This window comes from Schistocerca serialis, chromosome 1 (genome assembly GCF_023864345.2).
Source record: "Schistocerca serialis cubense isolate TAMUIC-IGC-003099 chromosome 1, iqSchSeri2.2, whole genome shotgun sequence".
NCBI lineage: Eukaryota > Metazoa > Arthropoda > Insecta > Orthoptera > Acrididae > Schistocerca > Schistocerca serialis.
Window position 1 is genome coordinate 243,959,162 of NC_064638.1, and position 25,804 is coordinate 243,984,965.

Genomic DNA, 25,804 nt, shown 5'->3' on the forward strand with positions numbered 1-25,804 from the left:
TAAATGTCTGTGTCACTTTGTACACCTAACAAACACTTTTGCCTCCTCAATCAGCCATAATTTCTGTACCTGCAACAACTTTTCAACTTACCAGCCTCTCATCTTTGCCAATGGTGCCAAGTCATATGTGAAAGGCTTTACACCCTCTGTTGACTTACCAGAAAAAGGACTAATTATTCTGGCAGTGGCTGGAACTATCTGAGGATCGGCCTGTGGGGCTAACACTAACTGCTCATCTTTAACCACAAGTAAGTACTGTGTGGCATCCTGCTGCACAAAACCTGGCATCAGGGATTCTGTCATTGCAGAACCCGTATCCCTGATATACAAGTAAGTACAGTACAGTATTAACCAACAGCAGCTCTCTCTCTCTCTCTCTCTCTCTCTCTCTCTCTCTCTCTCTGACACACGAATGCGCATTCATGCATGCATGTGTTCAAGTGCGCGTGTGCCGCCACCCCAATAGAAAAGCACCAAGCCCTGGAAGGTGGACTTCATGCTTGAAGATGGCGTGGTGAAGGCAGTGCCATCCTCTGCATTTGTGGCAATCTATTTATTTTAAGAAACGTGAACTTGCCATTCATGCCAGGCAGTACAGATCATCATACAAAATACACACTTATCAGGAAATTTTTGGCAATTTTCTTACACAATCATTTTCTTGCAGACACCATATTACCCAACCAAAATTAATTACACTAGTGAGGTAAAAAGTAAAAATCATTGCAATAAGAGAAAAACGTGTAAGCCTAACTTTTCATTGTGCTAATAATGCCAAAATACACTGGCTGCAAGAAAGTGAAGCTCCCAGACGAGGAGGACGAAACAAAAGGAAACTTCACTGACTGAGAGGAAATGTGATTCTATTTCAGTGATTACAAAATAGAGTTGTTTGTTGTTGTAGTGGTCTTCAGTCTTGAGACTGGTTTGATGCAGCTCTCCATGCTAATCTATCCATGCAAGCTCCTTCATCTCCCAGTACCTACTGCAACCTACATCCTTCTGAATCTGCTTAGTGTATTCATCTCTTGGTCTCCCTCTACGATTTTTACCCTCCACACTGCCCTCCAATGCAAAATTTGTGATCCCTTGATGCCTCAGAACATGTCCTACCAACCGATCCCTTCTTCTGGTCAAGTTGTGCCACAAACTTCTCTTCCCCCCAATCCTATTCAACATCTCCTCATTAGTTATGTGATCTACCCACCTAATCTTCAACATTCTTCTGTAGCACCACATTTTGAAAGCTTCTATTCTCTTCTTGTCCAAATTATTTACTGTCCATGTTTCACTTCCATACATGGCTACACTCCATACAAATACTTTCAGAAACAACTTCCTGACACTTAAATCTATACTCGATGTTAACAAATTTCGCTTCTTCAGAAACGCTTTCCCTGCCATTGCCAGTCTACATTTTACATCTTCTCTACTTCGACCATCATCAGTTATTTTGCTCCCCAAATAGCAAAACTCCTTTACTACTTTAAGTGTCTCATTTCCTAATGTAATTCCCTCAGCATCAACCGACATAATTTGACTACATTCCATTATCGTCGTTTTGCTTTTGTTGATGTTCATCTTATATCCTCCTTTTGAAGACACTGTTCATTCCGTTTAACTGCTCTTCCAAGTCCTTTGCTGTCTCTGACAGAATTACAATGTCATCGGCGAACCTCAAAGTTTTTATTTCTTCTCCATGGATTTTAATACCTATTCCGAATTTTTCTTTTGTTTCCTTTACTGCTTGCTCAATATACAGATTGAATAACATCGGGGAGAGGCTACAACCCTGCCTTACTCCCTTCCCAACCACTGCTTCCCTTTCATGTCCCTCGACTCTTACAACTGCCATTTGGTTTCTGTGCAAATTGTAAATAGCCTTTCGCTCCCTGTATTTTACCCCTGCCACCCTCAGAATTTGAAAGCGAGTATTCCAGTCAACATTGTCAAAAGCTTTCTCTAAGTCTACAAATTCTAGAAACGTAGGTTTGCCCTTCTTTAATCTAGCTTCTAAGGTAAGTCGTAGGGTCAGTATTGCCTTATGTGTTCCCATATTTCTACGGAATCCAAACTGATCTTCCCCGAGGTCGGCTTCTACTAGTTTTTCCATTCTTCTGTAAAGAATTCGCATTAGTATTTTGCAGCTGTGACTTATTAAACTGATTGTTCGGTAATTTTCACATCTGTCAACACCTGCTTTCTTTGGGATTCGAATTATTATATTTTTCTTGAAGTCTGAGGGTATTTCACCTGTCTTGTACTTCTTGCTCACCAGATGGTAGAGTTTTGTCAGGACTGGCTCTCCCAAGGCCGTCGGTAGTTCCAATGGAATGTTGTCTACTCCGGGGGCCTTGTCTCGACTTAGGTCTTTCAGTGCTCTGTCAAACTCTTCATGCAGTATCGTATCTCCCATTTCATCTTCATCTACATCCTCTTCCATTTCCATAATATTGTCCTCAAGTACATCGCCCTTGTATAGACCCTCTATATACTCCTTCCACCTTTCTGCTTTCCCCTCTTTGCTTAGAACTGGGTTTCCACCTGAGCTCTTGATATTCAAACAAGTGGCTCTCTTTTCTCCAAAGGTATCTCTTATTTTCCTGTAGGCTGTATCTATCTTACCACTAGTGAGATAAGCCTCTACATCCTTACATTTGTCCTGTAGCCATGCCTGCTTAGCCATTTTGCACTTGCTGTCGATCTCATTTTTGAGACATTTGTATTCCTTTTTGCCCGCTTCATTTACTGCATTTTATATTTTCTCCTTTCATCAATTAAATGCAATATCTCTTCTGTATTCTGTAACCCAAGGGTTTCTACTAGCCCTCGTCTTTTTACCTACTTGATCCTCTGCTGCCTTCACTACTTCATCCCTAAAAGCTACCCATTCGTCTTCTACTGTATTTCTTTCCCCTATTCCTGTCAATTGTTCCCTTATGCTCTTCCTGAAACTCTGTACAACCTCTGGTTTAGTCAGTTTATCCAGGTCCCATCTCCTTAAATTCCCACCTTTTTGCAATTTCTTCAGTTTTAATCTACAGTTCATAACCAATAGATTGTGGTCAGAGTCCCATCTGCCCCTGGAAATGTCCTACAGTTTAAAACCTGGTTCCTAAATCTCTGTCTTACCATTATATAATCTATCTGATACCTTTTAGTATCTCCAGGATTCTTCCATGTATACAACCTTCTTTTATGATACTTGAAGCAAGTGATGGCTATGATTAAGTTATGCTCTGTGCAAAATTCTATCAGACGGCTTTCTCTTTCATTTCTTAGCCCCAATCCATATTCACCTACTATGTTTCCTTCTCTCCCTTTTCCTACTGTCGAATTCCAGTCATCCATGACTATTAAATTTTCGTCTCCCTTCACTACCTGAATAATTTCTTTTATCTCATCATACATTTCTTCAATTTCTACGACATCTGCAGAGCTAGTTGGCATATAAACTTTTACTACTGTAGTAGGCATGGGCTTCGTGTCTATCTTGGCCACTATAATACGTTCACTATGCTGTTTGTAGTAGCTTACCTGCACTCCTATTTTTTTATTCATTATTAAACCTACTCCTGCATTACCCCTATTTTATTTTGTATTTATAACCCTGTATTCACCTGACCAGAAGTGTTGTTCCTCCTGCCAAAATAGAGTAAATTTAAATTTACATAGGTTGCGGTAGTGTGAGCCGACCTATCGGTATGATGTTGCATCGCCTCTGGTGTGGATGCATACATTAAGTTGGTTAGAAAGGGTCTCGTAAAGCTGTTGTACCTCTACGTAGGCAAGCCGGCCCACAACTATTTTAACATATCCTTGATACTGCACTGGAAAGGAACTGATGTTTGAGCTGGTCTGACACTTTTTACTGGGAACAGATCTGGGCCTCTTGCTGGTCTTGGGAGTGCCGTATTTACTCGAATCTAAGCCGCACCTGAAAAATGAGATTCTAAATCAAGGGAAAAAAAATTTCCCTAATCTATGCCGCACCTGAAATTTGAGACTTGAAATTCAAGGGGAGAGAATAGTTTTAGGCCGCACCTCCAAATCGAAACATAGTTGGTCCACTGTAATATGAGAAACAATTTAGGTCGAATGAATGACGATACAGCTACAGTAGTTTGGTTCGAGTCGTAAGCTTAGCAGTTAAGCTTTACCAGGTAGCCATTGCTATGGATCAGGCGCTCCGTCCGTATTTATAAGGGTACCCTTCCTTTTTCACGTGCTTTGTCTGGTTTGAATTGATTGCTTATTTTTCATTGATCTGATAAGTGCTGTTCTCTTTGTTATAGGTGTTTATGTCACTCTAAGCTGAAAATGCATTACTGTACTGTGTCATCCATTGTTTGTCGCATTCTGATATTGAGTGTTTACGACCTGTCGCCGCTCGCGGCATGGCTTGCTTTTGTGCGCGCTACCGCCGTTTACAATAAAAAAAAAAAAAATAAAAAAAAAAAAGAGAGGAATTCTGTCATTAGCGAAACAATGGCAAGAGACTGCTATTTGTTGTTACTTACACTGCTGCTTTCTTTGATAATTATAAACAAGAACCAAATAATAGACTGCGTATGATAGAAGATGCTCTGAACGAGAGTATAGCGATAATTTTTCTCCGTTTGAAAATCTTTGCAGACGCTTCTTCAGTACATTACATTCTGCACAGAAATTAGAGTCATCTTAGATTTAAAAATCTAGTCAATTGTCGTGCTTCATTTCTGACTATATCACTATTAGGCATAAGAATAATACAAATATAAACATGACATAATATGTATATTCTTCCACGTTTGCTGTTGTCTCACTCTAGTTTCGTAGTTTATTAGGCAGACAGGATTTAAATGAGATAGCAGAAAACACAAAGGAATACATGGCAAAATGTTTATATTCATATTATTCTTATGGTAAAGAGAATACTGTATGTGATACACTATTCATAAAAGTTCCTATTAGCAACCATCTCTTCTCACAGGTGGGAAAAAATTCAGAACATAGAGTTGGCCATATTGACAATTCCCAAACAAACAGTCTTGCCAGTTGGATTTTCGTAGTACATTGAAATGCTGCTACATTCGAAGATGAACAATACGGAATTTGCATTTACATCGTTGGATAATGTATGAAAATGCAGTGGTCGAAACTTGGGGCGGAGAAAAAAAGCTCGTCTTCCATCGTTTTTTTAATTTATATACTGACACAGAGTTTTTGGCGCCAGTATTTATTTTTGTGCCTGCAAAGCATGCCTGTGTACCAGAACATATATTCGACGGCAGAAATTAGTTGTGGCGGCACCTACCAACATTTTTCAGAACTTCCGCTTACTTTGCACTCAATTCTAAGCTGCAGGTTGTTTTTGGGATTACAAAAACTGGGAAAAAAGTGCGGCTTAAATTCGAGTAAATACGGTACCTCAACATCATGCAACAGTTCACAGACAGATTGTGAAGTATAGACAAGCATTGTCCTGTTGAAAAGTAGCACCAGAATACCACTACACGAGGGTTAACGTATGAGGCTGCAGGAGGTACATGACATACTGTTGTGACATCAGAGTTCCCTCAGTCACCTACCAGCCATGACCTGAAATCATATCCAATGGTGCTCCACAAGGTGTATACAAGATTGGCACTGTTGTGCCTTCACAAAACATTGGAAGAGTGGGACCCTTTCACCAAGTCGTCACCATACTTGCCAATGATAGTCATTTGGATAGCGCAGAACTGTGTGTTCCATGCTCCCTGGCGATGGTACCTTTCCAAATACAGCCATCTGTGTTGCGATGTTAATGGCAGCCTATGCATGCGATGGTAATTCCTTAGTCTGGCTGCTGATAGTCTCTGATCGATAGTGACAGATGACACACAATGCAGCAGGGAGTCTGTTACTTGTTCTTAGAGGCACAGTTGTGAAGGGGTTAAGATGTGCTTCACACACAATACAGCGATCCTTACTTGAGGTGCTCTGGCGTGGCTGAGCAGAACTCTGAGGTTGATTATGCCTGCCTTCACATTCCCACACAGTCCAACATCAGTCCACCATCACATTTGAATGCCCCACAAATCTGGATTTTACAGCGCTCCACCAGCCGACCAAATGGAGATCTACAATGAAGCCCCTTTCAAACTCATTTAGGTGTTGATATTGCTGTCTCATGTGTATGAGGCATCTCTGCGACCTTCACAGCGATCACTCACATTTTGACACTACTCACACCCCTTGTATAACCTACCAGCTCTGGTAACAAAACAAATACGAACAACACTAATTCAGTCTGGTGACTGTTCTGTTATGCCACAGACAATTGTAACTCTTCTTATCTACATACCCATCAATGTCATGTACATGTGCGAAGTTACACTGATATCCAACCATATCTTCTCAGTGCTTCACTTTCTTCTTGTCAGCTAGTGTGTATAGTGATGCCCAAGAAGTGACTGTCTGTCATTTCTGTTGGTTCTTTCTTGAGTGTATATATGGCATGAAAGGCAGATCCACAGAAAATGATACAAGTAGACAGATTTCAGGCCTATCACTATTTCTTCAAACACAATTAGTAGAGAACATTAAAAAACCGAAAGATGAAATATGCACATTTTATCCAAAATGTGTGTACCTTTGTAATTATGATGTTAATCTTGCATGAATCATCAAGTAACTGATATAATGATATAAACAATGGGAATTCCAGGATGGAATACCAACAATATGAAAAGGATAGATTGCTATTCACCACACAGAGGAGGCATTGAGTCAGAGAGAGGTATGATGAAAACACTGCTAAGCTTTTAGATTTCACACAAAGAAGTCCTTCACAAGCAGAACACACACACACACACACACACACACACACACAAAAGCATGACATACACACGTGAATGGCAGACTGGCAGTTGGGCACCAGCCACCATAGACACTAGCCATAACTAACTCTCTCTCTCTCTCTCTCTCTCTCTCTCTCTCTCTGTGTGTGTGTGTGTGTGTGTGTGTGTGTGTGTGTGTGTGTTTAAAAGTTTAGCAGTGTTTTCATTGTGTATGTCTGCAATTCAACACCACTTCCATGTGGTGAGTGGCAAGTCAGCAATTCAACACCTCCTCTATGTGGCGAGTAGCAATCTAACACTTTCATATTACTGCTAGAATAAAAAAACTAAATAAAGCTACAGTATTTTTGTTTGGTGGTGGGACAAACTTTCAGGAAAGCTCAAAACTAACCAAATAAGGGAAGAAAGCTCTTTACAGAAGTTATAAGTTGACAATCAAGACAAAGCACCACTCATCAAATAGTGAGTAGGAGGTATGGAAATTCTGGTACTATACAATGCTGGTAGAAAGTATACCACCCTTCCAAACATCTTGCTAATTCATTTATGTGCACTAGTAATTTTATGATATGCCACTTAGTTTTATTACTGGAAGCCTAATATACCAAAATATATAGGTTACTTTGCTACTAGAAGATCATTAAATCTCAAGTGTTGAAGGTGCACCCATCCACAACCATTACAATGACAATAATTAAGCATTATGTATTTCATGTTCATTATATTGACAGTTGAGTCAGTGATGTTACATCATTATAGGCTGTTTGTTACAATGGTATTCTGTAGGACACATCTTTGTTCTTCGCATCTACATTATGTTGCCTGTACGATTCACGTTTATGTGGTTCTATGCTCATATTTCTAATCCCATTGTAAGAACAAAGATGTGACCTATAGAACACCACAGAGCCAAACAGCTGGTAATGATATAACATCCTGGACATAACTGGCAATACAGCTGACACAAAATGATGTGAAATAAAGGTTCACAATAAGACAACTACATAAACAACTTCTCCAGCAAGAGTTTATCATCTATTACATTTTTGTTTGATTTTGCTACTACATACATTGGTATATAAGACACTGTAACTCTTCAGAGTGAATGACTGCAATGTTCATGTATAATTAGCTTTTTTGTGGAGTAAAACATAAATGAGGATAAGAGATTTATTTTAGGGCCAATGTGTAGCTTTGTGTTACATGTTGTAAATTCCTTCCAGATATAAATGATCACTTACTCATTTTATGAGATGATGCAGTTTGTAAAAACCATATTGACCAGCTTTTTGGTTGAATATGGACAGGTAACAATACAACACAACTACTAGGATTTAGAATAATTTATACATAAGTGTCACTCCAATCACTCATATCAGTGCAGCATATGACAATATAACTAAACGCAAAAATGTTATTCGAAAAAGTCAATAGATAAGCACGCAGAAGCCAGATGACGCTACAGAATCAATATAAAGTTATGAACACCGTGATGAGAGAGTGTAATGGAACTTATTCCTAATTTTAGTACAAGTAAATAATACACAAACCTGAAGAGCATATCCCAGAAATTGTACTTCTGTTTCTGTGCTGTACAGGTGGTTCAACATATATACAAGTCTCTCTGAAGCAGAAACTGGTAACTGCGAATCTGACCGCCAGTACCTGTTACAGTGTAATTTATTTGAGATTAACCTAAATTTTTGTGGATAAACACTGTGGTAGTACAGTACAAAACTTAACAATTATTTTAGCTACTAACCACACTTGAATGTTTATACTGGATAAAAGATACAAAAAATACAACAGACCCACTTTCGCCCACAGCTATGACAAAAAAAGGTACACTTTCAATTTGATCAAAAACTGCAAAATTATTTTTAGCAAAAATACAAGTGTGTATGAAAATTGAGACATACTGATCTTTTATCCTATAGAAAAACATAAAAGTGTCAAAAATTTTCTGAGCTGTAACCATGTGTTTAAAATCTATGAAATAAGCATAAAGCAACATTCATGATTATGAAAAGGTCTAATAGTGCCATAAACATATTCATACAGACACTATGTGATCGAAAGTATCTTGACACCTGGCTGAAAATGACTTACAAGTTCCTCGCACCCTCCATCAGCAAAGCTGGAATTCAATATGGTGTTCGCCCACCCTCAGCCTTAATGACAGCTTCCACTCTTGGAGGCATATGTTCAATCAGGTGCTGGAAGGTGTCTTGGGAATGGCAGTCCATTCTTCATGCAGTGCTGCAGTGAGGGGAGGTACTGATGTCAGTCAGTGAGGCCCAGCACAAAGTTGGCGTCCCAAAACATCCCAAAGGTGTTCAATACAATTCAGGTCAGGACTCTATGCAGGCCGGTCCTCTACAGGGATGTTATTGTCATGCAACCACTCTGCCACAGGCTGTGCATTATGAACAGGTGCTCGATAGTGCTAGAAGATGCAGGGGCCATCCCCGAATTTGCTCTTCAACAGTGGCAAGCAAGAAGATGCTTAAAACATCAATGTAGGCTTGTGCTGTGATAGTGTCATGCAAAACAACAAGAGGTGCAAGCCCTTTCCATGAAAAACACAAACACACCATAACACCACCGTCTCCAAATTTTACTGTTGGCACTACATATGCTGGCAGATGACGTTCACCGGGCATTCGTCATACCCACACCCTACCATTGGATCGCCACATTGTGTACCGTGATTTGTCATTCCACACAACATTTTTCCACTGTTCAGTCATCCAATGTTTACACTCCTTACAGACGTGAAGCTTCATTTGGCATTTACCTGCATGATGTGTGGCTTATGAGCAGCCGCTCGACCATGAAATGCAAGTTTTCTCAGCTCCCGCCTAACTGTGATAGTACTTGCAGTGGATCCTGAAGCAGTTTGGAATTCCTATGTGATGGTCTGAACAGATGTCTGCCTATTACACAGTACGACCCTCTTCAACTGTCGGCAGTTTCTGTCAGTCAACAGACAAGGTCAGCCTATATGCTTTTATGCTGTATGTGTCCCTTTACGTTCCCACTTCGCTATCATATCAGAAACAATGGACCTAGGGATGTTTAGGAGTGAGGAAATCTTGCTTATCAACCAGAGAAAGCATTTACACACAGCAGTTATGAAAGGACAGATTGCTACTCACCATAAGGATGACACGTAAAGTTGCAGGAAGGCAATCTGGAAGGCTGTCACACACTAAGCTTTCGGTCAAAACCTCAGGTGCATGCATGGTCCCAAAGGTGCTCTATACGATTCAGGTCAGGACTCTGTGTGTGCTGTCCATTACAGCGATGTTATTATAATGTAACCACTCTGCCACAGGCTGTGCATTATGAACAGGTGCTCAATAGTGCTAGAAGATGCAGTTGCCATCGCCAAATTGCTCTTCAACAGTGGCAAGCAAGAACATGCTTAAATCATCAATGTAGGCCTGTGCTGTGATAGTGCCACGCAAAACAACAAGGGGTGCAAAAACACAAACACACACACACACACACACACACACACACACACACACACAAAAAAAAATCTCTGGCGAAAATAGCAATCGGGAGTGGGGCAAGGAAGTGGTAGGGATAGCAGAGTACGGGTGGGGGAGAGAAGAGTGCTATCTGGTGGACCGTGTAAGGTCTAGAAGGCGTCAGGATAAGGCTGTTCAGGGACTGTGTTGGGAGGCCGTGGGGGAGGGGGAACAGGAAACGGAAACGTTTGGTCGGTGCATTGCCTTGAAGGGGTGTGGAAATCTATCCTATTCATAAGTGTTAAAAAAAAAAGCAATTATTTACAAAGGGCATTCCGGTGAAAAACTAAATGACTGCATAAAATATGTTATTATTGCAGCATGAAAAAGTGCTACTAAGAAGTAATGAATGTATACTGGAGTCTTCACCAACCAGCCCATTTTGATGTAAATGCACAACCCAGTGGTACGTCAATGGGACTAAGCCTAATATTCCTTCTTCAAGTGGTACTGACTAGTGGAAATCATAGTGAGACATCCAGTGAAAGAGCAGGTTGGGAAAAAAATCTATTACAGCATGAAAAAGACCAACATAAGCAACATTAAAAACGATGTCAGGAATGTGCAAAGGTATAGATAATTACACTATCTGCCTCTATGATAGCCACACACAACTGCTTCTGGAAGGACCTATAAAATGTAGGAGTCTAAGCTGACAATGTCAGCCACAATGTCATGTGTCCACACCATCATGTTTGATGTTAAACTTAGTGCAATTTTACAAAATATGTAGTGGAACATGATGTTCATAACAGTATTGTGAATATCTACATGGGTCATCAGTAAGCCATTGCACAGTGCTTGGTGGAGGGTACTTTGTACCAAAATTAGTTATTTTTATATCCTATTTTATTAATATATTGAGTGAGAGTCGGTTAGGATGGCGGGTTGTCTAAATGACTTGGTATGTGCCCAACAATGTCATCATCTTTTCAATGATTTCCATTTATGTTCCCAAAGCATCTCTTATGCTTCAGTATGGTTTACTATGACCCATTATAATCCTAGTGCTTCATCTCCGAATCTGTTTGATGTGTGCTGTTATGCTCACTTAATAAGGACTCCAAACAAACACTTGAGCAGTAGCCTTCATTCCTTTGCTGTAGTGTATTGTATTCCTTTATCAAAACTCTGTACTTTACCAGGACCCTTCCATTCACATTCCCTAGTACTGATCCCAAATGTTTGTACAATTTAATATTGATTCTTAGTAGTGACACCAAATAGTTAAACAATCTGATAGCTATAGAAATTTACGACCAGATATTAACTGGAGTATACCTGTTCATTAAGGAGATTTTTCTTATTTTTGTTTACATACAAAGAGAACTTCCTAGAAAACAACAGCAATGTCAGGACAGTATGACATTTCTGCTTGGTTTTTCCTGAAACATAATGCCTTGAGAAAAGCTTTTTCCCCCTCCAGAAACATCATAATGTTCATTCTCTAGCACCCTGCAACAGGTGGATGTTAGTGATATTTATGTTAAATTCTGTGCATCCATTCATTTCCACTTTTGTAAAAAGGAGTGAATGGTGCTCTTTCCCAACTGCTTATGACTATCTGCTACATGAGACATTCTTCATAAATATGAACTAGAAACAAAGTTAAATCCACAGTCTAAACACTTGAAAGTCTAATATAAGAACTCTGCCATGGTCTAGTTCCGTGTTCTTTCCAGCATTATTTTGCTTTTCTATACTGGGAATGCTTATTTCAGTATTTCTCAATTGTGTGGTACAGTCACAATGTCACTATGGAAGTATCTTCATTCAGGAAAACATTTTTAAATGATGAATTTAATATTCTAGCTTTCTGAGTAGTCTGTAGTTTCAAACCTAGACTGATTCACAACAGACTTACTGGACAGTTTTGAATTGTTCATTGACTTTTCATATTACTTTTATCACGAGAAAGAAAACTGGCATTCTATGGATCGGAGCGTGGAATGTCAGATCCCTTAATCAGGCAGGTAGGTTAGAAAATTTAAAAAGGGAAATGGATAGGTTAAAGTTAGATATAGTGGGAATTAGTGAAGTTTGGTGGCAGGAGGAACAAGACTTCTGGTCAGGTGACTACAGGGTTATAAACACGAAATCAAATAGGGGTAATGCAGGAGTAGGTTTAATAATGAGTAGGAAAACAGGAATGCGGGTAAGCTACTACAAACAGCATAGTGAACGCAATATTGTGGCCAGGATAGATATGAAGCCCACACCTATTACGGTAGTTCAAGTTTATATGCCAACTAGCTCTGCAGATGACGAAGAAATTGAAGAAATGTATGATGAGATAAAAGAAATTATTCAGGTAGTGAAGGGAGACGAAAATTTAATAGTCATGGGTGACTGGAATTCGAGTGTAGGAAAAGGGAGAGAAGGAAACATAGTAGGTGAATATGGATTGGGGGTAAGAAACGAAATAGGAAGCCGCCTGGTAGAATTTTGCACAGAGCACAACTTAATCATAGCTAACACTTGGTTCAAGAATCATAACAGAAGGCTGTATACATGGAAGAAGCCTAGAGATACTGACAGGTTTCAGATAGATTATATAATGGTAAGACAGAGATTTAGGAACCAGGTTTTCAATTGTAAGACATTTCCAGGGGCAGATGTGGACTCTGACCACAATCTATTGGTTATGACCTGTAGATTAAAACTGAAGAAACTGCAAAAAGGTGGGAATTTAAGGAGATGGGACCTGGATAAACTGACTAAACCAGAGGTTGTACAGAGTTTCAGGGAGAGCATAAGAGAACAACTGACAGGAATGGGGGAAAGAAATACAGTAGAAGAAGAATGGGTAGCTTTGAGGGAAGAAGTAGTGAAGGCAGCAGAGGATCAAGTAGGTTAAAAGACGAGGGCTAGTAGAAACCCTTGGGTTACAGAAGAGATATGGAATTTAATTGATGAAGGAGAAAATATAAACATGCAGTAAATGAAGCAGGCAAAAAGGAATACAAACGTCTCAAAAATGAGATCGACAGCAAGTGCAAAATGGCTAAGTAGGGATGGCTAGAGCACAAATGTAAGGATGTAGAGGCTTATCTCACTAGTGGTCAGATAGATAGAGCCTACAGGAAAATTACAGAGACCTTTGGAGGTAAGAGAACCACATGTATGAACATCAAGAGCTCAGATGGAAACCCAGTTCTAAGCAAAGAAGGGAAAGCAGAAAGGTGGAATGAATATATAGAGGGTCTATACAAGGCAGAAGTACTTGAGGACAATATTATGGAAATGGAAGAGGATGTAGATGAAGATGAAATGGGAGATATGATACTGCTTGAAGAGTTTGACAGAGCACTGAAAGACCTGAGTCTAAACAAGGCCCCGGGAGTAGATAACATTCCATTAGAACTACTGACGGCCTTGGGAGAGCCAGTCCTGACAAAACTCTACCATCTGGTGAGCAAGAAGTACAAGACAGGTGAAATACCCTCAGACTTCAAGAAAAATATAATAATTCGAATCCCAAAGAAAGCAGGTGTTGACAGATGTGAAAATTACCAAACTATCAGTGTAATAAGTCACAGCTGCAAAATACTAACGCGAATTCTTTACAGACGAATGGAAAAACTAGTAGAAGCCGACCTCGGGGAAGATCAGTTTGGATTCCGTAGAAATGTGGGAACACATAAGGCAATACTGACCCTACGACTTATCTTAGAAGCTAGATTAAGGAAGGGCAAACCTACGTTTCTAGCATTTGTAGACTTAGAGAAAGCTTTTGACAATGTTGACTGGAATACTCTCTTTCAAATTCTGAGGGTGGCAGGGGTAAAATACAGGGAGCGAAAGGCTATTTACAATTTGTACAGAAACCAGACGGCAGTTATAAGAGTCGAGGGGTATGAAAGGGAAGCAATGGTTGCAAAGGGAGTGAGACAGGGTTGTAGACTCTCCCCGATGTTATTCAATCTGTATATTGAGCAAGCAGTAAAGGAAACAAAAGAAAAATTCGGAGTAGGTACTAAAATCCATGGAGAAGAAATAAAAACTTTGAGGTTCGCCGATGACATTGTAATTCTGTCAGAGACAGCAAAGGATTTGAAAGAGCAGTTGAACAGAATGGACAGTGTCTTGAAAGGAGGATATAAGATGAACATCAACAAAAGCAAAACGAGGATAATGGAATGTAGTCGAATTAAGTCGAGTGATGCTGAGGGAATTAGATTAGAAAATGAGACACTTAAAGTAGTAAAGGAGTTTTGCTATTTGGGGAGCAAAATAACTGATGATGGTCAAAGTAGAGAGGATATAAAATGTAGACTGGCAATGGCAAGGAAAGCATTTCTGAAGAAGAGAAATTTGTTAACATCGAGTATAGATTTAAATGTCAGGAAGTAGTTTCTGAAAGTATTTGTATGGAGTGTAGCCATGTATGGAAGTGAAACATGGACAATAAATAGTTTGGACGAGAAGAGAATAGAAGATTTCGAAATGTGGTGCTACAGAAGAACGCTGAAGATTAGATGGGTAGATCACATAACTAATGAGGAAGTACTGAATAGGATTGGGGAGAAAAGTTTGTGGCACAACTTGACCAGAAGAAAGGCTCAGTTGGTAGGAAATGTTCTGAGGCATAAAGGGATCACCAATTTAGCATTGGAGGGCAGCGGGGAGGGTAAAAATCGTAGAGGGAGACCAAGAGATGAATACACTAAGCAGATTCAGAAGGATGTAGGTTGCAGTAGGTACTGGGAGATGAAGAAACTTGCACAGGATAGAGTAGCATGGAGAGCTGCATCAAACCAGTCTCAAGACTGAAGACCACAACAACAACAACAACAACAACAACATAACTTTCTAAGATTTCATGATAAGATCTTCCACTATGACCTGACTGGAAATTATTATAGGCTACACACATATCCATTTTCACAAATGCATGAGTTCCAATAAAGTTTTCTGTAACAGTTCTGTCACATGATCAGAGGAGTGCTGGTCACTTGCTGGTTGATAGGTTTACTAGTGCCAGAGGAGGAGATGGCATAGCAGATCTCTCTATGGATGGACTAAATAGGATACTGTGTGTAACAAAAGCTCTGGTAATGTTATCAGAATGTTTCAGTAATTTCTCTTTCAACAACTCCTCTTTCCACTGCAGGTATGGCATGCATGGATGACTAGGCTGGAAGGAAGAGACCTGACGTGAAAAGAGTGATAGCTATTTAAGTAGAGGTACTGTTGGTATGATTGATATGAAAAGATATACAGGGTGTTACAAAAAGGTACGGTCAAACTTTCAGGAAACATTCCTCACACACAAAGAAAGAAAATATGTTATGTGGACATGTGTCCGGAAACGCTTACTTTCCATGTTAGAGCTCATTTTATTACTTCTCTTCAAATCACATTAATCATGGAATGGAAACACACAGCAACAGAACGTACCAGCATGACTTCAAACACTTTGTTACAGGAAATGTTCAAAATGTCCTCCGTTAGCGAGGATACACGCATTCACCCTCCATCGCATGGAATCCCTGATGCGCTGATGCAGCCCTGGAAAATGGCGTATTGTATCACAGCCGTCCACAATACGAGCACGAAGAGTCTCTACATTTGGTACCGGGGTCGCACAGACAAGAGCTTTCAAATGCCCCCATAAATGAAGGTGAACAGGGTTGAGGTCAGGAGGGTGTGGAGGCCATGGAATTGGTCCGCCTCTACCAATCCATCTGTTGTTGAGAAGCGTACGAACACTTCGACTGAAATGTGCAGGAGCCCCATCGGGCATGAAACACATGTTGTGTCGTCCTTGTAATGTTCTAGCAGCACAGGTAGAGTATCCCGTACGAAATCATAATAATGTGCTCCATTGAGTGCAGGTGGACGAAACTAAAATGAACATGGAAATTAAGCGTTTCCGGACACATGTCCACATAACATCTTTTCTTTATTTGTGTGTGAGAAATGTTTCCTGAAAGTTTGGCCGTGCCTTTTTGTAACACCCTCTATTTATGGAGCATCCGAGAGGTGGAGATTGAGATATGGGAATGTTACTCATCGAGTTGAGAAGGATCAGATGAAGGGAGTAAGTGTTGAGGTTATGGAGAAAAGAGCAAATGTCAATCTTGTCACGAGTCCAGATCATGAAAATGTCATCAATAAAATGAAGACTTTTCATCAATAATATGATGATTTTTTTAGGTATCCCAGAAAGATTTGTACTTAATATGAGGGGAATGTTAGTTAACATTTGTACAAATGGAAACAATTAGGCTGGGATGGTGGAATCCGAATCCTGGGTTAAGAGGAACACAAGAGGTTCAAGTAATTCTGGGTTGTAAAGGTCACGATAATTTCTAGATTTACAGATTCTTGTTGAAGACTGTACCCATATAGTTTTAAACATTAGTATATGAAATCTGTGTATTAATGTTAAAGACTTCCAGATTCTTCACATCAAAATCTGCATCTTTATTCCTGTCACTTCTAGCTCCTAATGTTTCCAGCAAAGAGGTTAAAATTTAATCTTATAATATTAAAAATATTTATGATATTTAGTTTTATATTATCATTCTACAGAATTATTAGGAGAGGCAAGAAAGTGATTATAAGCATCTCTCTTCATAGCCTGACAGGATGTCGGTTAGTGAGAGTGCACTGCGAGTTCCTGCCGCTAATAAGGAGAGTACACCGTTTGTTTGTTACATATATTTACAAGCTTCAAACAGAATCAACTTCAGTAATGGGTAGGAACTGTGATTGCTGTGTACAGATGCAAGCCGATTTGTTGACCCTTCCAGGCTGTGTTTGCTTCCTTCACAGAGCTTGTGGCTGCTGCCAAGGGCATCACTGTGGGGGGTCGGACATGGGTATGCGAGGGACGTTGAGCATGTCCCCCCGATTGGTTCATTGCTGTGGCTACCCCGGGTATAGCCTGCACTGAGATTGATACCTCATCTGTGGTCAAGTGGGAGATCATTCAAAAGTCTGGCAGGCAGTGAAAGATATTCCAAAGGGCGGATCGTAGGGCCACCCCAGTTCATTAGACTAACAGGTTTTGGGCATTATCTGTGGTTGAAGAAGTCTCTGAGCTGGATGCAATCGTCCAACCTGTTCCAGAGGAAGCTTTTCGGCCCGCAAGGTCTGGGCATTCACAGAGGGTGGGTTTGCTAGTAGTTGGGAGCGTAATGGGGTCCCTTAGGAACACTGTTGCCAAGGAGGGGAAGGAGGCCAGTGTGCACTCCATGTACTTACCTGGTGGGGGAGTCATTACGGATGTGGAAAGGGTGCTTCCAGATGCCATGAAGAGTACAGGGTGTAGCCAAGAGTACAGGGTGTAGCCAACTGCAGGGGGTGGCCCATGTCAGTACTAATGACGCATGTCACTTTGGATCGGAGGAGATTCTCTCTGGTTTCGAGTGGTTAGTGGAAATGGTAAATACTGCCAGTCTTGCTTGCAGGATTAAAGCGGAGCTCACCACCTGCAGCATCGTCGACAGAACCAACTGTGGTCTTTCGGTGCAGAGCCAAGTGGAAGGTCTGAATAAGAGGCTCAGGCGGTTCTGTGACTGTGTAGGCTACAGATTCCTTGACTTGCGCCATCTGGTGGTGGGTTTCTGGGTTCCGCTTAATAGGTCAGGAGTCCACTACACACAGAAAGTGGATACACGGGTAGCGGGGGCTGTGTGGAAGAGACTGGGCAGTTTTCTAGATTAGAGGGTCTCAGGAAACCATCTAAAACGAGGCATTGTAGTTGTAAATTGTTGTAGCTGTATTGGGAAGGCACTAGAGCTCCAAGCCCTAATAGAAAGCACTGAATCTCAAGTAGTTATAGGTATGGAAAGCTGGCTAAAGCTGGAAATAAGTTCAGCCGAAATTTTTTCAAACGACGTAACAGTTTTCAGAAAGGTGGTAGAGTAATTATTGCTGTCAGAAGTAATTTACCCTGTAGTGAAATTGAAGTAGATACTTCCTGCAAAATAGTATGGGCAGAGGTTATACTTGACAGTCGGACTAAACTAACAACTGGATCATTTTGCTGACCTCCTGACTCAGAAGATATACTTGCTGATCAGTTCAAAGAAAACTTTAGTCTCACTTCAAATAGGTACACGCCAGTCATACAATTATAGTTGGTAGTGACTTAAATCTACCCTCAATATGCTGGAAAAATTATATGTTTAAAGCCTGCAGCAGGCATAAAACGTCATCCAAAATTGTACTGAATGCTTTCTCAGAAAATTATTTTGAACAATTAGTTCATGAGCCCACTCAAAGCAAAAATGATTGTGAAAGCATACTTGATCTCTCAGCAAAAAATAATCCTGGACAAATAGGGAGTACCAAGACAAATACTGGGATTAGCGACAACAAGGTAGAATACCGTAACACCTACAGCCATTAAAAAGAAATGCTAAGTACATTATTTAAAAAAAGCTGATAAAAATGCTCTTAATGCATTTTTAAGAGATGGTCTCTACTCCTTCCGATCTGATCACGTACGATCAGAAAATATGTGGAATGAGTTCAAAAAGATAATACTGATAGCAATTAAGAGATATATTCCACATAAATTAATAAGTGATGGTACTGATCCCCCATGGTACACAAAAATGCGTCAGAAAGCTGTTGCGGAAGCAACGAGAAAAACATGCCAAATTTAAAAGAATGCAAAATCCCCAAGATTGGCAAAGTTTTGCAGAAGCTCAAAACAAAGCGCGTTTTCAATGTGAGATGCTTTTAAAAATTTCCACAGTGAAACTCTGTCTTGGAATCAGTCAGAAACCCCAAAGAGATACTGGTCATAAATAAAGCACACCAGTGGTAAGACACAACTAATACCATCACTGTGCGATAACAGCAGTCAAGTCACTGATGACAGTGCCACTAAAGCAGAGTTATTACACATGGTTTTCTGAAACTTCTTCACCAAAGAAGACAAAGTAAATATTCCTGAATTCCAATCAAGAACAACTGCCAAGATGAGAAACTTAGAAGTAGTGTAGAAAAGCAGCTTAAATCACTTAATAAAGGCAAGGCCTCCAGTCCAGACCGTACACCAGTCAGGTACCTTTCAGAGTATGCTGATACAATAGCTCCATATTTAGTAATAAAGTACAACCACTCACTCACTTTAATACAGAAAAGTGTGAAGTTATTCAGATGGGTACTAAAAGAAATCTGCTAAATTTTGATTACACAATAAGTCACACAAATCTTGAGGCTGTAAATTCACATAAATACTTAGGGATTACAATTACAAATAACCTATAATGGAACAACCACATAGATAATGTTGTGGGTAGAGCAAACCAAAGACTGCAATTCATTGGCAGAACACTTGGAAGGTGCAACAGGTCTACTAAAGAGACTGCTTACGCCATGCTTGTCCACCCTATTCTGCAGTATTGTTGTACAGTGTGGGATCTGCATCAGGCGGGACTGAAGGATGAAAAAGTTCAAAGAAGGGCAGCTTGTTTTGTACTACCATGCAATAGGGGAGATAGTGCCACAGACATGATACGTAAACTGGAGTGGCAGTCATTAAAACAAAGGTGTTTCTTGTTGTGATGGGATCTTCTCATGAAATTTCAATCACCAGTTTTCTCCTCTGATTGTGAAAACATTCTGTTGGCGTAGGGAGAAATGAACATCACGATAAAATAAGAGAAATTATGGCTCGCACAGAAAAATTTAAGCGCTTGTTTTTCCCACATGCTGTTCAAGAGTGGAATAGTAGAGAGGCAGCTTGAAGGTGGTTCACTGAACCCTCTGCCAGGCACTTTATTGTAAATAGCAGAGTAATCATGTAGATGTAGATGAAGCAAATAAAATACCATAGTCACTTACCACATTTATGGATAATTAACTCTATGTACATACCTCAGAACAAATTCCTTTATATCCGGATCTGAATCTGCCAATCCAGAAAGTAGGGCTTTTCGAGCACCCTCATGGGCATCAGTGTCACTGGAAAGGATCTGAAATGCAAGGTGACGACATGAGGCAGCAGTTGAACGTTTAACTGCAATAGGACATACTGCATTCAAAAGACTCTGCTTTTCAGCATATTTCATGTGGCAAATGCTGCTGTTGTCTCGGTCCAGCAACAAGAGTTTCTCCAGCACTCTTAGTGCTGCAAGTTGAGCACCAGTATCTGGTTGGTCAACAAAGTCCAGCAGCCCATTACTTTTTAGGAATCCATATGCATCTTCACCTGTATTTGGCATAATGAAACTGATATTAGAAGATATTATAATCTTCAGGTGAAAACACACACACACACACACACACACACACACACACACACACACACACACACACAAAATAAAACTTATCACTGAAGTAAAACTTAACACAGAACAAAATAAGCTGAGAAAGTATACCATGATGGGTGGTCCTCATACACATATTCTAATAGAACACTCTATTGTAAGGACAATGGTATACTCCATACGAAATCATTTCATTCTGTATTAGCTTAAATATGTTATAATATCACCACTGTACTGAAAAGGAAAGAGATCAAAGCCAATGACTATGCTGGTGATTACTACTACTACTACTACTACTACTACTACTACTACATGTTGTTCAATTGCATAATCATAACTGCATTGCTTAATATGGATGTGTGTATTCGGTGAAAAGAATGTCATTCTTCACAACCAATCTTAACATGACAGTGTTCCACAGATATACATTAGCAATGTTTTAGACAATGTCTACCAGTGCTGATGTTGGAGGTCAGAAGTTTTACTCCTTCAGACCAAACCTGCAGAGAATACTTATATGGATATGGCGTCTGTTCTTGGTTGGGGGATTCGAGGATCCACCACTCTCTGCAGGTTTAAATTAGAATTATATTAATACCTTCAGCTGTTGACAAGCTTTGATAATATCAACAGGGACAGGTGAAAATGTGTGCCCCGACTGGGACTTGAACCAGGGATCTTGCTTACATGGCAGACACACTATCCATCTGAGCCACCGAGGGCACAGAGGATAGTGCGACTGCAGGGACTATCTCGCGCACGCCTCCCGCGAGACCCACATTCTCACCTTGTACGTCCACACATTACATTCGTAGTGTCCCTCCCCAACACACTCATTACTCGTGGAAGACATTATTCCAAGTCCCGTAAGAGTTCAGGGAATGTGTGTGCATCTGCACAGTTTCCGCTAGTTTCAGTCATTTCTAAAATTAGATTGGGCATTTTAATTAGCCAGGGTAGCAACCTGCTCAAACACTGATTCACAATTTTAACTTTAACCCCTACTGATCCCAAGTGGTTTTATTGCATACTGCATATCTTCAGAGCAAATTTCACCACGAAATGGTACATCACTGAGAGAGATGGTTTGCCAGTCTTAAAACACAGGCTAGATATCAGAATAGCTCAGCAGACACCCAATGGCAGCCTAACACCCTCATTGTGAGCAGAGTCTAATATCTTCAGATATGTCCCCAACTTGCTCCTCTGAATGAAAAAACGCTTTGTTGACGTCAACCTACATAGGGAGAAATGATCATCATCATAAAATAAGTGAAATCAGAGCTCACACAGAAAGACATAGGCATTTGTTTTTTCCATGCACTGTTTGAGAATGACGTAATAAAGAATTATTGTGAAGGTGGTTCGATGAACCCTCTGCAGGCACTTAAGTGTGATTTGCACTATATAGTGTAACTGTCTGCAAGTCAAGACTGAATAAATGCCTGCCAGCTCTCTGGTTTGTTAGCTGTGGATACTTCAGGATGGTAAGTGCTTTTCGATATCTGACTTTCATCTCCTTGAGATGCAGTAGCTAAGTCAAATTATCATCAAAAAGTAAATCCAAAAATATAACCGAGTTGTTTAAACTTAAAACTGTACCATTCACAAATAACAATTAAAACACTTAACACTCAATAACCATTCACATTATCATTACAATTACCATAAAAAGTCAAGAATAATTACGTATTTCCAAAAGCCGCATAGCTGTTTGAAGCTGCTTTAATCGCAACTACCAGTTTCACATCAGTATAGACACATCTTTAGGTTTATAATGGTTACATGCTCATAATTTGGCTGGACAAATACAGAGCTCCAGCATTCAGGAAGTTATCCTCTCTATGAGTCAAACCACAATAGTTGGTTGTCTTAACAAATACCTCATCATTCTTGGCTTTTTAACTGTTACAATTTTTGTGTTAATTTGAATGGTTATCGAGTGTTGAGTGTGTTTTACTGTTATGCACAATGTCTCTGAGCCATAGTTGACCTCCCCAGAAAGTAGTTTGTAGTGTCATTCATGTGAACCTAGGTGAGATAAAATGATGACATCAACGATTATAATAAACAAAAGTGGTGTTTCTGATGAAAATTTACAACCTCTTTCTCCTGGCCATTGTTCCAACCTCTTAATCATTAGGTGAAATTTATGTGCTGCCAAACTGGTATTGGGTGGTGAATAGGAAATTGAGGAATCATCATGGGCTCAAATCCATACTACGGAAGCAATGCTGTTGATGGTGACAGCCGAGTACATTTCCTTGAGATATACAATTATATTGAAGGATGTGATTAGAGGAGGACTACCCAGAAAGTAACAGACGTTTTGGTCTATCATGGCAGTGGGCGGGACTAGACCGATCATCTTGGTGCCATAATATTCTTACACTCAGTACGCATACAGCAGTGGTGTTTCCGTACTTTCCTTTCTGTGATGTGTTAAAATGTGCACTGCAACAAAAAATCTCACCACTCGTTAGATGCATTCTGCGACTGGAATTTTGTTGGCAAAAAACTACAAACCAATTGAAATTTATCTCAACCTTTGTGATGTGTACAGAAAAGGAATTATGATTGAAGGCTGAGCGAGGGAATGGTGCAGTGATTTTACAAATGGCTATACAAATGTTTGCAATGAGGACAGTAGTGGTGGGCCTTGCCTTGCAACTGACAAACTGGTGATTAAAATCAATGACAAACTGGTGATTAAAATCAATGACAAAATTTGTGAAAATCACCACTTCAAAAAATGGTTCAAATGGCTCTGAGCACTATGGGACTCAACTGCTGAGGTCATTAGTCCCCTAGAACTTAGAACTAGTTAAACCTAACTAACCTAAGGACATCACAAACATCCATGCCCGAGGCAGGATTCGAACCAGCGACCATAGCGGTCTTGCGGTTCCAGACTGCAGCGCCTTTAACCGCACGGCCACTTCGGCCGGCTAAAATCACCACTTCATGGTTACAGAACTTTCGCAACATTTACCCCATATTTTGTAGAGTTTGATTCGTGAAATTGTGTTTGGGATGCTTGGTAACTACAAATTTCGTGCTAGGTGGGTTTCCAAAATCCAAATGGAAGACAACAAAAACCACAGAAACTGGCTGCTGCATTGACCTTCCTCAAATATTACTAGAGACATGGAATCTTAACTGGAGACGAGACTTGGGTGAAGTATGTCAAGTGTGAAACAGAAATGGCAGTCAATGGAATGTGGAGGGGGCGCAGGTGCATATATTCTCTATAGAAACTAGGAACATGTTTGTAAACATTATCAACTAGAAACTGTGTTTTGGGATTCTACAGGAATGATACTTGTAGATTCCCTTGAACATGGCACAACAATTAACTCAGAGAGGTTTTGTCAAACACTGACAAAGTTAAGACAGATGATACAAAACAAGCATTGGGGAATACTTAGTACAAAGGTTTTGTCTTTTCATGACAATGCGCATCCACACATGACCAACCATACCCGAGATCTCCTACGGGGTTTCGGATGCAAGGTGTTTGATCATCCGCCATAGAGCCCGAATTTGGTATCGAGTGACTACCATCTCTTCCCAGAAATGAACACATATACTACACAATGCTTTCATACTGGTGCCAGAATGCATGCTGGTATAAACCAGTGCTTGCTATTGCAGGCAGTAGATTCTACGGAGATGGTGCTGAAAAGTTGTGCCACAGTATAATAAGTGCCTCAGTTTGAATGTTGATTATGTAGAAAAATAGCTTTAAAAATGTGTCTTTAAAATGTATGAAATAAGATTTGGTTTTTCCATATTGTTAATTTTTTATTTCAAAGGTCTGTTACTATCTGGACAGCCCTCATACACTACCTGATCAAAAGTATCCGGACACCTTGCTGAAAATGACTTACAAGTTCCTGGTGCCCTCCATCGGTAATGCTGGAATTCAACATAGTGTTGGCCCACCCTTATCCTTGATGACAGCTTCCACCCTCTCAGGCATAAGTTCAATCAGGTGCTGGAAGGTTTCTTGGAGAATGGCGGTCCATTCCTCACAGGGTGCTGCACTGAGGAGAGGAATCTATGTCCTTCAGCGAGGCCTGGCACAAAGTCGGTTTCCAAAACATCCCAAGGGTGTTCTATAGGATTGAGGTCAGGACTCTGTGCAGGCCAGTCAATTACAGGGATATTATTGTCGTGTAACCACTCTGCCACAGGCCGGGCATTATGAACAGGTGCTTGATCCTGTTGAAAGATGCAATCACCATTCTCGAATTGCTCTTCAACAGTGGCAAACAAGAAGATGCTTAAAACATCAATGTAGGCCTGTGCTGTGATAGTGCCACAAAAAACAACATGGAGTGCAAGCCTCCTTCATGAAAAACACGACCACACCATAACACCACCACCTCCGAATTTTACTGTTGGCACTACACACGCTGGCAGATGATGTTAACCGGCCATTCACCATACCCACACCCGGGCATCGGATCGTCACATTGTGTACCATGATTCATCACTCCACACGTCATTCTTCCGCTGTTCAATTAGCCAATGTTTACGCTCCCTACACCAACTGAGGCGCCATTTGACATTCACCTTCATGATGTGTGGCTTATGAGCAGCCGCTCGCCGCTCGACTGTCATAGTACTTGCAGTGGATCCTGATGCCGTTTGGAATTTCTATGTGGTAGTCTGGATAGATGTCTGACTATTACACATTACGACCATCTTCAACTGTTGGTGGTCTCTGCCAGTCAACACATGAGATCAACGTGTGCGCTTTTGTGATGTCTCTTCTTCAAGTTTCCACTTCACTATCACATAGGAAACAGTGGACATAGGGATGTTTAGGAGTGTAGAAATCTCTGGTACAGATGTATGACATAAGTGACACCCAATCATCTGACCATGTTTGAAGTCCGTTACTTCCACGGAGTTCCCCACTCATCCCTCTCATGATGTCTAATGACTGCTAAGGTCGCTGATATGGAGTACCTGGCAGTAGGTGACAGCACAATGCACCTAACACGAAAAATGTATGTTTTTGGGGGTGTCCAGATACTTTTGATCACATAGTGTATATCTAACCTAGCATTTGCTTTGAAGTATATAAAAGAAAGGGAATGCACCCTTGTGTTCCCCAGGGGCAAATTTACTCATTGACCACATAAGTCTGGGACTAAGAAAGAGAATTGGAAGGGTGTGTTGAGACACCTCAATCAGCACTGACATA

The 25,804-nt window shown here is 40.4% G+C and overlaps 1 protein-coding gene across 1 annotated transcript in view; it reads right to left on the reverse strand.

Annotated features, from left to right (window-relative positions):
- The window catches only part of LOC126463715 (DNA-dependent protein kinase catalytic subunit-like), a 475,012-nt gene that overhangs the window by 227,564 nt on the left and 221,644 nt on the right, over nucleotides 1-25,804 (reverse strand). Inside the window, exons 27-28 of the mRNA XM_050096185.1 lie at nucleotides 20,198-20,531; nucleotides 8,372-8,486 (exon numbers count right to left, since the gene is read on the reverse strand). Coding sequence (XP_049952142.1) covers nucleotides 8,372-8,486; nucleotides 20,198-20,531 — 449 coding nt within the window. The remainder of the gene's footprint in view (nucleotides 1-8,371; nucleotides 8,487-20,197; nucleotides 20,532-25,804) is intronic.